Raw genomic sequence first — 11859 nt, forward strand, 5'->3', positions numbered from 1 at the left:
CTGATTGGCCAGCTCTGTTTGCAGTTGCTACAACTCCATGGTCTGATATGTCGCCGAGGTTTAGTCTGGACGGCCAACATCGTGATTCTACACGTCTGTATTTGCATCTGGATCAACAGATCTCCTTTAAAGGTCACGGAGGTTATCAGCGGCGAGTGAAGGTCGTGAAACTTTATTAGCCGTTAATCTGTGAACAAAGACGTTGAGTTACAGAAGTAAAGATCCAACAATGGTTACGGTGTTACGGTTTAAAACGTGACCGTGTCATCTGGTGACTTTCAACTGAACGCAGTTGATGGTTGTCAAGGTTACAGACTTTTATGATCAGTTACTGCGTTTGTTCACTTTAAGACGCTCGTCAGTGACTGAGAACTTAAAAACAGCCGAACGGTCCTTTAAGAGTCAGTGTGTGTGTGTGTGTGTGTGTGTGTGTGTGTGTGTGTGTGTGTGTGTGTGTGTTCATACATAATGAGTGGCATGGCGTTCTTTAGGGGTCGTTAGTGGGTATGAAGTGTTCATGCGTCTGAATCCATACGAGTCTTCATGCAGCGTTCTGCGTCACTTCCTGTGTGTGTGTGTGTGTGTGTGTGTGTGTGTGTGTGTGTGTGTGTGTGTGTGTGTGTGTGTGTGTGTGTGTGTTCAGCGTTCAGCCTGGCTGCAGTTCAGCTTGCTGAAGCCGGGCAGCGTGACTCGTCCGTGGTTGAAGATGTCGCGGTCGGCGCCCTGGTTCATCCGTTTGACCAGGTTCTTCTCGTACAGCAGCGGGTGGTAAGCGCCAAGCGTGCATGCGGCGTCGAAGAAGCGTTGGTAGTAATGGCAGAGCTCCGTCTTCCTGCGAGACGGCAGGAACTCGTAAACGTGCACCACCTCGCACAGCGACATCATCAGGACGGTGCCTGGGGGGGGGGGGGGGACGACATAAAGAAGGACTTAAACACGTCCTGATGACCACAGGAAGAGAAACAGGAAGTGATAAGAGAGTGTCACATACCGAGCAGGCCGGAGGAGGGCGGGTTCTTCTGGATGGGTTCGGCCATGTTGTCTTGTATTCGTTGCCATACCTGCCACTCAAAGCGAGGATGCAGGATGTAGAAGGGCTGCAGGGGGTGGAGCCTCCTGTACCTCTGGTACTGGGTGAAGATGGGGTAGTCTGTCCGGTTGAACCACTGCAGGGGGGCGAGGAGTGGGGGGTGAGGAGTGGGGGGGGGGGGGGGGGGGGGGATAAAAACATGATGCTGAAATTCACTGAGTCAAACGAGCAGCTGAAGGCGTCACATCCATCCAGAATCCATTCATTGACCACATGAGAGTTTAAAGGAGCAGTATGTAACTCTGACTCCTAGTGGTTAAAATGGGTACTGCAGTCTAAATTCTAAACATTATAGAGAGCTGTCTCCCCCCCCCCTCCTCTCTAGAGTCCATGCTCACACAGGTCACCATGTGGTGGACTCTGAAGCTTCAGTGTTTATCCAGCTCTGCATGGGTCTGTAAACCTTTCTGTGTTCTAACCTCTCTCCATTTTTCAAAAGCATCTCCAATATTGATCCTAGTTTGAGCACGTTTCTGCTCGTGGAGCTTATTAGAAACATGCAGAGGCTTTTTAGGTCGGGTACAATCACTTCTATCTGAACCACTTCTCTCGCCCGCTTCCATCGCTGCAACACCTGTTGGTTTGACCTGATAACTGCTCTCATATCTGGCAAACCGAGGGGCGTCCAAAACGGCCGTGTGGGGGTCGCCTTAAAACCGCCTACCTTCTCTGGTCTAAACAAATCCAGAGCATTCAGGAGCAGAATCTAAAAGAAGTTTCTAATTCAGGATGTTCATCTGGTGTGGCTGCAAAGTTAGCATCGAGGCTAACTGCTCAGGTTAAAATGTCTGTTCACAGCGTGAAAGCGGCGTTAGCTCGAGCTCGCAGCGAGCGGCTCATTTCTTTACGTTTTTTTAAATTTATTTTGTCATAAAGACGTTTAGTGAAACTCTCCATCTCGTCTGTCGCTGTGTGATGTAAACGTCACCTGAGTGAGGTCAGCAGAGAAGGGGGCGGGGTCCCAGGCCACCAGAGCACCTGAGCTGTACAGAGAGCTGGACAGGAAGCGATGGTCATCAGACGCCATCACCTGAAACAGAGGTCAACAACCCGTTAGCACCGACACGTTTTAACAAGCAGGAAACACTGGTAAACCAACGCCACGTCTGCTCCTTCAAGGTCATTTCAGGGACCTCTGACCACCTGGAGCTCGTCTTTTGGTTACCTGTGAGTTAATGAGGCGTATCGTTGTTTTGGCGCCGACGTCCTTCTCGTAGCCGGTGGTCGGGGCGGCGTTGAAGCGCAGCACGGCCTCATGGGAGTCTGAAATGTTTGAAAGCAGAAGTGAGACTGTGAGAGTGTAGCAGGACGTTTCCAACACGTCGTCTCGTTTGTTTTCAAAGTGGGCGTGGTCAAATAATAAGAGGGAGGGGCTAAGGAGATCACAGATCAGATGATCATGGGGGGATCAAACACAGGATTCAAACATTTTTCAGGTTAGTTGGGGAAACCTGTCAATCACAGTTAGCCCCGCCCCCTCCCCCTCTCTTGTCTCTAGTTGGACCATCATTGACTGAATGTGTTTAGTTTAGACCCTGAACTCATCACTTACCAATCTCTCGGCCCAGTCCAGAGTTTCGGAGCGACCCCGCAGACGACACCACGGCGCAGCTCCTGTACGGGCCCAGGTCTGACGTCAGAGGCTGCGGCGGAAGCTGGGCGGCCCACGGCAGCGACGAGAACGGCGGGAGTTCAGGCGTCAACGTGGCGACCTCCACCTTGTCCTTCAGCTGGCAGAGAAGCTCGTGGCCGCTCAGCTTGCGTCTGCTGGGGACAGCGCCGGGACCGGAGAGCTCAACGCCGTATTTATTCATCGCCTGGAAGGAGAACGAGAGCGCCGTTAGAGACGTCGATACCTGGAGACCGTAAAGCGGCCCAAAAGTGTTTTAAGTGTTTAGAAACTAACCCGAACCCAACTCGCCTCTCCACCTGCAGCCAGCTCTTTAAGCTCTGAGGCCAGGTGTACCTCGTTATTCAATTAGTGGCTTCACCTGGAGACAACAGGAAGTGGAGAAGGAACACACAGCCGTAACACCCCCACTAGTGGTGGGCGATATAACGATCTTAGATCGTGAAGGATTTTAACGTGCTGACGATCTGCCAAAGCAGGGAGATCATAGAACCGGGCTCATGTGTTTATTCTCTCATGCTGCAGTTTATGCTGCGACACAGACGCGTCTCCCCCTTTTTTGCTCCGCAGAGGTGAAAACGAAACTTAAAAGTAAAGTCCGCAAAAACAACTCCATCCGGTTATATGCAACTGTTCTGATATTTTTCCAAACCGACACGCTGTGAGCAACAGTTAACTTATCTGCATAGTGTGCACAGTTAAGTTTACATCTCGGATAGCGAAACCGTTTAACGAGCCGGAGAGACGTTAACAGTCTGCAGAGAGACAGACAGAGAGGAGCTCAGACAGACAGTGAGGGGAGATATAACCCCGGTGTTTCAAATGTTGCTGTCGGTGTTTTCTGCTCTCTCTCAGTTTTTAAAAGTTACTTATCAAGCTTCTCCCCCCGAAGCTCACCTGTTGTGATAACTGAATTTATAGGGATTACACTAAACGACGTTACAAAGCAGCAGGCAGGTGAGAGTGAGTAACCATGGTGACTGTCTGTCAATCAACAATGTCCCGCCCCCTCTATGAATTAAACTCTTCTGTCAGTAAAACTTACTTTGATCATGTGTCACAGAATGAACACATTCTGTATTATGTTTGATTATATATAAACTAAACTAAAGTTAGTCCAATGATGTCATAAAAAACAACAAAGACTGCAGAGCCTGTATGAAGCTCCAGCTGGAGGAACTCTGCAGGGCTAATAGAACAGAAACACAAGAACTCGAAGTCTACATGTTTTTAAATGAATGCATCACTGCGTGAAAATGTTACTGAAGAACATAAAAAGAGGACACATAACTAAATCATCATTTCAAATGAAAGAAAGACATTTCTGTTGCTAAGGATGTTCTGGGTGAGAGACCTCCAGACCTCCTACAAAGATGTTTTTCAAATAGATTAAACTTGTCTGCGCAGTTTTTGTGCATTTAAAAACATTAGGGGAATAAGTTTGGTTGAGCTGGTCAGTAACTTACAAATTTGTCTAAAGAACAGTATGAAAAAAATTGTGATAAAATCGTGATCGTGATTTTGCCAAAAAAAAATGTGATATGATATTTTTCCCATATCGCCCACCTCTAACCCCCACCCTTAAAACAATGAATTAATCACTTGTTATAAAATACCATCAATGGGGCGCTGGTGGCTCAGTGGTTAGTGCGCGTGCCCCGTGTATGGAGGCTGTAGTCCTCAAAGTGGGCAGCCCGGGTTCAAATCCCACCTGTGGCTCCTTTCCCGCATGTCATTCCCCACTCTCGCTCTCTCTCTCTCTGATTTCAAACTCTATCCACTGTCCTATCTCTCCATTAAAGGCACAAAAATCTATAAACAATAAAATAAAATACCATCAATTTTAAACTAATATGGCCTCAAACATAACAATATTTATTCATTGAATTAAAGTGCAAATAAAATATTGACACAGTAACGTTATAAAATGGGTGTTACCTACCGAGGCTCATTATGTTTTTTTTTTTTTTTTTTTAAATATCAGCTTTAAAATGTTAATTTACAGACGATTTTAGCATTCAGACTAAAGAAGCAGTGCAAACAATAAGAAAAACACAATTGCTTGTCGATATCTATGTTCTGTTCTAACTTTTTGATGAAGCTTCAGTGAAACATGAAAAACCCCATGATGCTCCCAACCTTCAGTCCCTTTTTATAAATGGGATGGAATTTGCAGAACAGGGTTTACCATGTTCCACTAAGGGCTGATGTGAAGGGCAGTCACTGGTCATACTTTAACTCACCTGATAGTTCTGCACCACCTTCCTCAGTCGGTTTCCCAGCATGCTACTGGACATCTCGTCGTCCCAGACCTCCCCCAGGAGCCCGTGAGGCCCGAAGAACTCGGCGTCGCCGCCTCTCCCGCTCAGCTCCCCCTTCCTGCGGCCTCCGAACAGGGTCTCCAGTGCCCGGGTGAAGGGGCGGGGCAGCATCCGGGTGAAGAAGCCCGACGGCTCTCGATCTCTCGTCTTCCGCTTTGACGCCGACTCCACGGCTTCGTGGGTTCTGTTTGGCGAGGAGAGGACCGGGATGGGGCGGCGTGGGTCACCTGGGACGACGCCCGGGAGCTTCTGGGGGTCGATGTACATGGGCTTGGCTCCGCCTCTCAGCACCTGTGGGGTTAACAAAGCGCCAATGTGACCTTCAAACCTGCGACTCGCTTTAAACAGAAACACACACATCAGCGTGTGAATCACGCCGCCGACCTTGATGACTGAGTGCGCTCGAGGCTGAGCCCGGGTTCTTGCCCGAACCCCGAAGATGGCGTCTGTGACGGGCACGCTGTTTTCAGCACAGATGGCGTAGAGCAGAGCCATGGAGATGCAGAAGAAGGCCATGCAGATGGCTCCACGGCGAGCCCGACGCCTCAGACGCCACAGCAGGCTGACCCTGTCCATCGCCGCCGCGGGGATCTGCAGAGGCGGACAGAGAGCGGGAAGGCGTTCAGAAAACAGATTGTACTCACAGCGTCCAATCAAAAAGCTCAGAAAAAACGTTTGATTATCGGTCTGCAACCTCTTGTGGTCACCAACGCCACGAGAGCAGCAGGATCGCCTTCCCTCAACACGAGGACGCACTGCTCTTCTTCTGGCGTTCGTCACGATAAGAACTGAACCGACACGGCGGTCCAGACTAACCCGGTGTGAAATAGATTCTGTATCTCTGTCCCGTCTGATCGGGTCTTAAAGGTGGATCTGAAGCGTTTACATAAAAAGCTTACAGCGTGCAGAGAGAAAACTGCCTCAGTGTTTGAATGAGCACGGCGAGCTGCTGCAGACGCCGCTGTGAGGCGAGGGAGATTAAATGAGACCGGGCGGGGCAGGGCTCCGGATCACAAAGGTGGGCCCTCGCAGGGAGACGCACCCCTGAAACCAGAGAGCAGGTGTGGTGCTCACATCCTCACGTTACCTTTAATATAAAAACAATTCAGGTGGGATTAAATACTCCGGGTTTTCTTATATTCTATTTTATTGTGTGTAAGTGGAAAACCCCCCACAAACCCCCCTCCAGTCCTCAGGGCTCGAATCAAGTCCTCCAGACTGGAGTCCAGTCCTCGGTGCTGGAGGTCCAGTCCTCTGTGATGGAGTCCAGTCCTCTGTGATGGAGTCCAGTCCTCAGTTACAGTAAGACCAGTCCTCTGTGATGGAGTCCAGTCCTCGGGGCTGGAGGTCCAGTCCTCAGTTACAGTAAGACCAGTCCTCTGGGATGGAGGTCCAGTCCTCAGTTACAGTAAGACCAGTCCTCTGGGATGGAGTCCAGTCCTCGGTGATGGAGTCCAGTCCTCTGGGATGGAGTCCAGTCCTCAGTTACAGTAAGACCAGTCCTCTGGGATGGAGTCCAGTCCTCGGTGATTGAGTCCAGTCCTCTGGGATGGAGTCCAGTCCTCAGGTTTGGACTCCAGTCCCTCTGTGCTAGAGTCCAGTCCAGTCCTCGGTGCTGGGGTCCAGTCTAGACCTCGGTGCTGGAGTCCAGATGAATCGACTCTCTTTCCATAAATGAATCCATGAATAAAAACTTGAGCGATTAAAGGAATCAAATGTCAAAGGTCAAATACATTTCCACTGGAGTCTCTTTCCTTCTTTGACCTCTGACCCTTTATTCTAATTTAGGAATATTAATCATTAAAATCCTTCTCATGTTCTTTCAGCAGGAAAATAAAAACCGTCAGCTGATGAAACACGACTCTCTCTGACGCCAGTTTGTGTTTCTGAACGAGAAGAAGAAGAAGAATGAGGACAGTGGAGCACGCCATCACTGCCTCGGGCGAGGAGGGAAGTCAGGGAGAAAAGAAGGGGGGGAGGGGGGAGGAGGAGAAGGAGGAGGAAGAGGGGGAGGAGGAGGAGGAGAGGGGGAGGGGGAGAAGGAGGAAGAAGGGGAGGAGGAGGAGAGGAGGAGAGGAGGAGAGGGAGGAGAAGGAGGAGGAAGAGGGGGAGGAGGAGGAGGAGAGGGGGGAGGAGGAGGAGGAGGAGAAGGAGGAGGAAGAGGAGGAGGAGGAGGGGGGAGGAGGAGGAGAGGGGGAGGAGGAGGAGGAGAGGGAGGAGAAGGAGGAGGAAGAGGAGGAGGAGGAGGAGAGGGGGGAGGAGGAGAAGGAGGAGGAAGAGGGGGAGGAGAAGGAGGAGAGGGGGAGAAGGAGGAGAGGGAGGAAGGGGAGGAGAGGAGGAGGAAGGGGAGGAGAGGAGGAGGAGGGGGAGGAGATAATAATTGTTATAAGATTCTGATTGGTCGGAGTTCTTCTTCTCTTGTCTGGACTTGTGACGGTTCATCAGGAACCAGCAGATCTCTTTCTGCAGGAGAACATGTTTCAGCCTGCAGAATGGCGAGGGCGCCCTCTGGTGTTGGCGCTGCAGGAAACAACACTATATTGATATTTGGGACGTTCCTGCTTTGAGGTCATCAGAGACATTAACCAGGATCATCTGGTGCAGGAAGCCGCGAGGCCTCGAGGCACGCCGTCCTCGCCCGCCATGTACACGTTCATCCCCCATCTTTACATTTATGTTCCGACTCTCGTGGTTAAAAGAGTATGAATGATTTGAACATCTCGTCCTGAACCTGCCGCCGCTCCGCACGCTGCTGATGTTGAATATAGACCGACCCACTTCTCTCAAAAATCGATGAACCCGTCAGCTGCTGTGAAAGGCCGATAGATCGATACGTGGTCATTATAACCAGGTCAGGAGGGAGGGGACGTGGCGTGCAGACGGTTCACTGGATGATATGAATTAAGAGATGAATAAACTAAACGAATGTTGAAGATGCAGATACTCATAAAAGTTTCCATCAGTCTGAGATAAACGGCGACGGGACGTCCGTCGCATCATTGAAATAAAACCACACGAGTCCGTCTCCGTGACGATGAACCGGCGTCTGCACTCCAAGCTGAGAGAAAACAGACGGAGAGGACGAGCGACCTCCGAGGAGCACATCCAAAGACTTCCAGCTGCTTCCACTTTCAGCTGAAGGAGGACGCCGTCGGCGTGCTGAAGGAGGACGCCCTTTCTTCTTCCAGTGTTGGATAGATTCATGTTCAGTCGATGTCGTGCTCAAGCTGCAGCGCAGACTCCCGCCACTAGTCGGTGCTGCAGCTCCGGTTAGTTGACCTGATGATTATTATTACTGATCGTAAACCAGACCCCCGCTCTGACACGAGGTGGAGGCGGAGCCTGTGACCCCCCGCTCTGACACGAGGAGGAGGCGGAGCCTGTGACCCCCCGCTCTGACGCGAGGAGGAGGCGGAGCCTGTGTTTAGCCTTCACTGTGACAAGTAAGCTGAGCAATCAGTGTCGCCTCGTGTGTTTGAACCAGAAATGACCTCATATCTCCATATATGGCAGGATGTAACCGGAGACGCTATTTGTACTGCTTTACCGCCAGATCGGACACACGACATGAAGAGAGGCTCCGACCGTTAGCTTAGCTTAGAGACTCTGTGGCTCAGTGGTCTGTCGTCTCTAACCCGGGCTGTCCAGGGTTCAATCCCCGTCTCCTGCAGATACACCGCTGCTCCGTCCGTGATTATGAGCTCCAACTTCACATCGTCACGTGGTCGACCTCCAGATATGAATTAATTATTTATTATTTAAATGCACGAGACAGACCAGAATAATCAGCTGATACTCTTTTTGTCCTTAAAGAAACATTTCACAGTTTTTTTATCAGCATGTCAGAGTCGTGTTTCACCTGCAGGATGCGGCTGTGGGCCTCCAACATGGCCGCCGGAGGATGGGCCGCCTGTCGGCTCCTCTGAGTGAATGAATGAAAGAAATGAACGGATTAATACAACGGCTGCATCACTGCAACGCCATGGCCACCGCCAACGCCACCGCAGGCTTTAAGAGCTTCAGACAGATGGTGGTGTCAACAGATATCTGCTTAAAGATGTCGCCCTAAATCCCCTCTGCAGCCACACACACACACACACACACACACACACACACACACACACACACACACACATACACACACACACACACAGAGTCAGAAGTGTGTGTATTATGCATGGGCTAGTGGAGCCATAAATTCACGAAGATTAAAAGGTAGGAGTGTGTGTGTGTGTGTGTGTGTGTGTGTGTGTGTGTGTTAATCTCTGCTGGTGCGGTTGTGTGTGTGTGTGTGTCAGCTGCAGAGCTCTGATTGGTCGCTCCCTGTCAGCTGTAGCTCATGCATGCCTCTGCTCCTCAGAGGAGTAAAACCAGCTGCTGGAGGACAGAATCTAAACTTTATAGGATGATAGAATCGACGCCGGTTCTAAACCACTTATCAAATACGAGTCCGAGACACCCGAGACTGGTTAACCATCAGACTGCACCAGAGCCGTGTTCACACCGGCACTCCTGAACAGATCGAGATAACGTCAGGAGACGTAAAAAGAAGGACGTGGAAGTGAGGCTGGAGTGAAACATTCAGCTGTTTGTGTTGCAGCTCACCATGAACACTACAGGAGGTTTGTGCAGGTCTCACAGAGAGCTCCTGCAGGTCTCACAGAGACCTCCTGCAGGTCTCACAGAGACCTCCTGCAGGTCTCACAGAGAGCTCCTGCAGGTCTCACAGAGAGCTCTGATTTTGAGCTCTGACCAGCACATCTGTTAATCTGACTCCCGGCTTCAGTTTAAAAAGTTTTCCTGAACTGAAACACGGATATTAAACCAAAGGTGACACATTTCTACACAACGTGAACAACAGCTGTCACAATACAAACATTTCAAACAGTGATATCATAGTTTCTCAGGTGGTCTCTGGTGGGGCTGCTAGCCGAGCTGCTGGTTGCTGAGCTGCTGCTAGCCGAGAGTGCTGCTGGTCTCTGAGTGTCTCTATCTCTGAGCGTCTCTGTCTCTGAGTGTCTCTATCTCTGAGCGTCTCTGTCTCTGAGAGTCTCTATCTCTGAGCGTCTCTGTCTCTGAGTGTCTCTGTCTCTGAGCATCTCTGTCTCTGAGTGTCTCTGAGCGTCTCTGTCTCTGAGTGTCTCTGTCTCTGAGCATCTCTGTCTCTGAGTGTCTCTGAGCGTCTCTGTCTCTGAGTGTCTCTGAGCGTCTCTGTCTCTGAGTGTCTCTGTCTCTGAGCGTCTCTGTCTCTGAGCGTCTCTGAGCGTCTGTCTCTGAGCGTCTCTGTCTCTGAGTGTCTCTGAGTGTCTCTATCTCTGAGTGTCTCTATCTCTGAGTGTCTCTGAGCGTCTGAGTGTCTCTATCTCTGAGTGTCTCTGAGTGTCTCTGTCTCTGAGTGTCTCTGAGTGTCTCTATCTCTGAGTGTCTCTATCTCTGAGCATCTCTGTCTCTGAGTGTCTCTGAGCGTCTCTGTCTCTGAGTGTCTCTGTCTCTGAGCATCTCTGTCTCTGAGTGTCTTTGAGTGTCTCTGAGCGTCTCTGTCTCTGAGCATCTCTGAGTGTCTCTGAGCGTCTGTCTCTGAGCGTCTCTGTCTCTGAGCGTCTCTGAGTGTCTCTGAGCGTCTCTGTCTCTGAGCGTCTCTGTCTCTGAGTGTCTCTATCTCTGAGCGTCTCTGAGTGTCTCTATCTCTGAGTGTCTCTGAGTGTCTCTGTCTCTGAGTGTCTCTGAGTGTCTCTATCTCTGAGTGTCTCTGAGTGTCTCTGAGCGTCTCTGTCGCTGAGTCTCTCTGTCTCTGAGTGTCTCTGTCTCCGAGTGTCTCTGTCTCTGAGTGTCTCTGTCTCTGAGTGTCTCTGAGTGTCTCTGTCTCTGAGTGTCTCTGTCTCTGAGTGTCTCTGAGTGTCTCTGTCTCTGAGTGTCTCTGTCTCTGAGTGTCTCTGAGCATCTCTGTGTCTCTGAGTGTCTCTGTCTCTGAGTGTCTCTGTCTCTGAGTGTCTCTGTCTCTGAGCGTCTCTGTCTCTGAGTGTCTCTATCTCTGAGTGTCTCTGTCTCTGAGTGTCTCTGAGTGTCTCTGTCTCTGAGTGTCTCTGAGTGTCTCTATCTCTGAGCGTCTGAGTGTCTCTATCTCTGAGTGTCTCTATCTCTGAGTGTCTCTATCTCTGAGTGTCTCTGAGTGTCTCTGTCTCTGAGTGTCTCTATCTCTGAGTGTCTCTGAGCGTCTCTGTTGCTGAGTGTCTCTGTCTCTGAGTGTCTCTGTCTCCGAGTGTCTCTGTCTCTGAGTGTCTCTGTCTCTGAGTGTCTCTGAGCATCTCTGTGTCTCTGAGTGTCTCTGTCTCTGAGTGTCTCTGAGCATCTCTGTGTCTCTGAGTGTCTCTGTCTCTGAGTGTCTCTGAGTGTCTCTGTCTCTGAGTGTCTCTGAGTGTCTCTGTCTCCGATCTTTTCTGAGCCGTGCTTTCTGTCACAGATGTAGTTGAATCTGCACTTCCTTCTGTCGGTGTATCAGAGCCATGAATGAATGATGACACCACCAGTGAGTGTTACTACAGCTGTGAGTCATCTGGAGACTGGGAACACATTCTCTTACACACTTGACGCCGCTCGCTGGCGTTCAGCGTGGCGATGTTACCTTGTAGCCCATGGTGTGTGTGGTGCGGCTGTGTTGCTGTTGGTGTTGCTTAGAGACGGGCTGCAGCCTTCAGGTTCCCCTCATCGCCTCTGTGGACACAAAGATGTTCACTTTAAACACACACACAGATTCCTGCATGGTCACAGATATCTGACTCTTTAAACAGAAGGTCCCGCTCAGTCTGCCTCAGGTCGAC

General features: G+C 50.4%; 1 protein-coding gene across 2 annotated transcripts in view; it reads right to left on the bottom strand.

Annotated features, from left to right (window-relative positions):
• Positions 1-67: 67 nt before the first annotated feature.
• The window catches only part of st6gal1 (ST6 beta-galactosamide alpha-2,6-sialyltranferase 1), a 13569-nt gene continuing 1777 nt past the window's right edge, over positions 68-11859 (bottom strand). Inside the window, exons 2-10 of one of the 2 annotated variants that reach the window (XM_061056143.1) lie at positions 11664-11752; positions 8901-8963; positions 5426-5632; positions 4964-5332; positions 2643-2907; positions 2256-2353; positions 2019-2120; positions 992-1166; positions 68-896 (exon numbers count right to left, since the gene is read on the bottom strand). In XM_061056143.1, the coding sequence (XP_060912126.1) occupies positions 640-896; positions 992-1166; positions 2019-2120; positions 2256-2353; positions 2643-2907; positions 4964-5332; positions 5426-5632; positions 8901-8963; positions 11664-11675 (1548 nt within the window). In that variant the 5' untranslated portion in view covers positions 11676-11752 and the 3' untranslated portion in view covers positions 68-639. The remainder of the gene's footprint in view (positions 897-991; positions 1167-2018; positions 2121-2255; positions 2354-2642; positions 2908-4963; positions 5333-5425; positions 5633-8900; positions 8964-11663; positions 11753-11859) is intronic. The other variant, XM_061056144.1, reaches the window with a different exon arrangement.

The sequence above is a fragment of the Labrus mixtus genome, chromosome 14 (genome assembly GCF_963584025.1).
Source record: "Labrus mixtus chromosome 14, fLabMix1.1, whole genome shotgun sequence".
Taxonomy (NCBI): domain Eukaryota; kingdom Metazoa; phylum Chordata; class Actinopteri; order Labriformes; family Labridae; genus Labrus; species Labrus mixtus.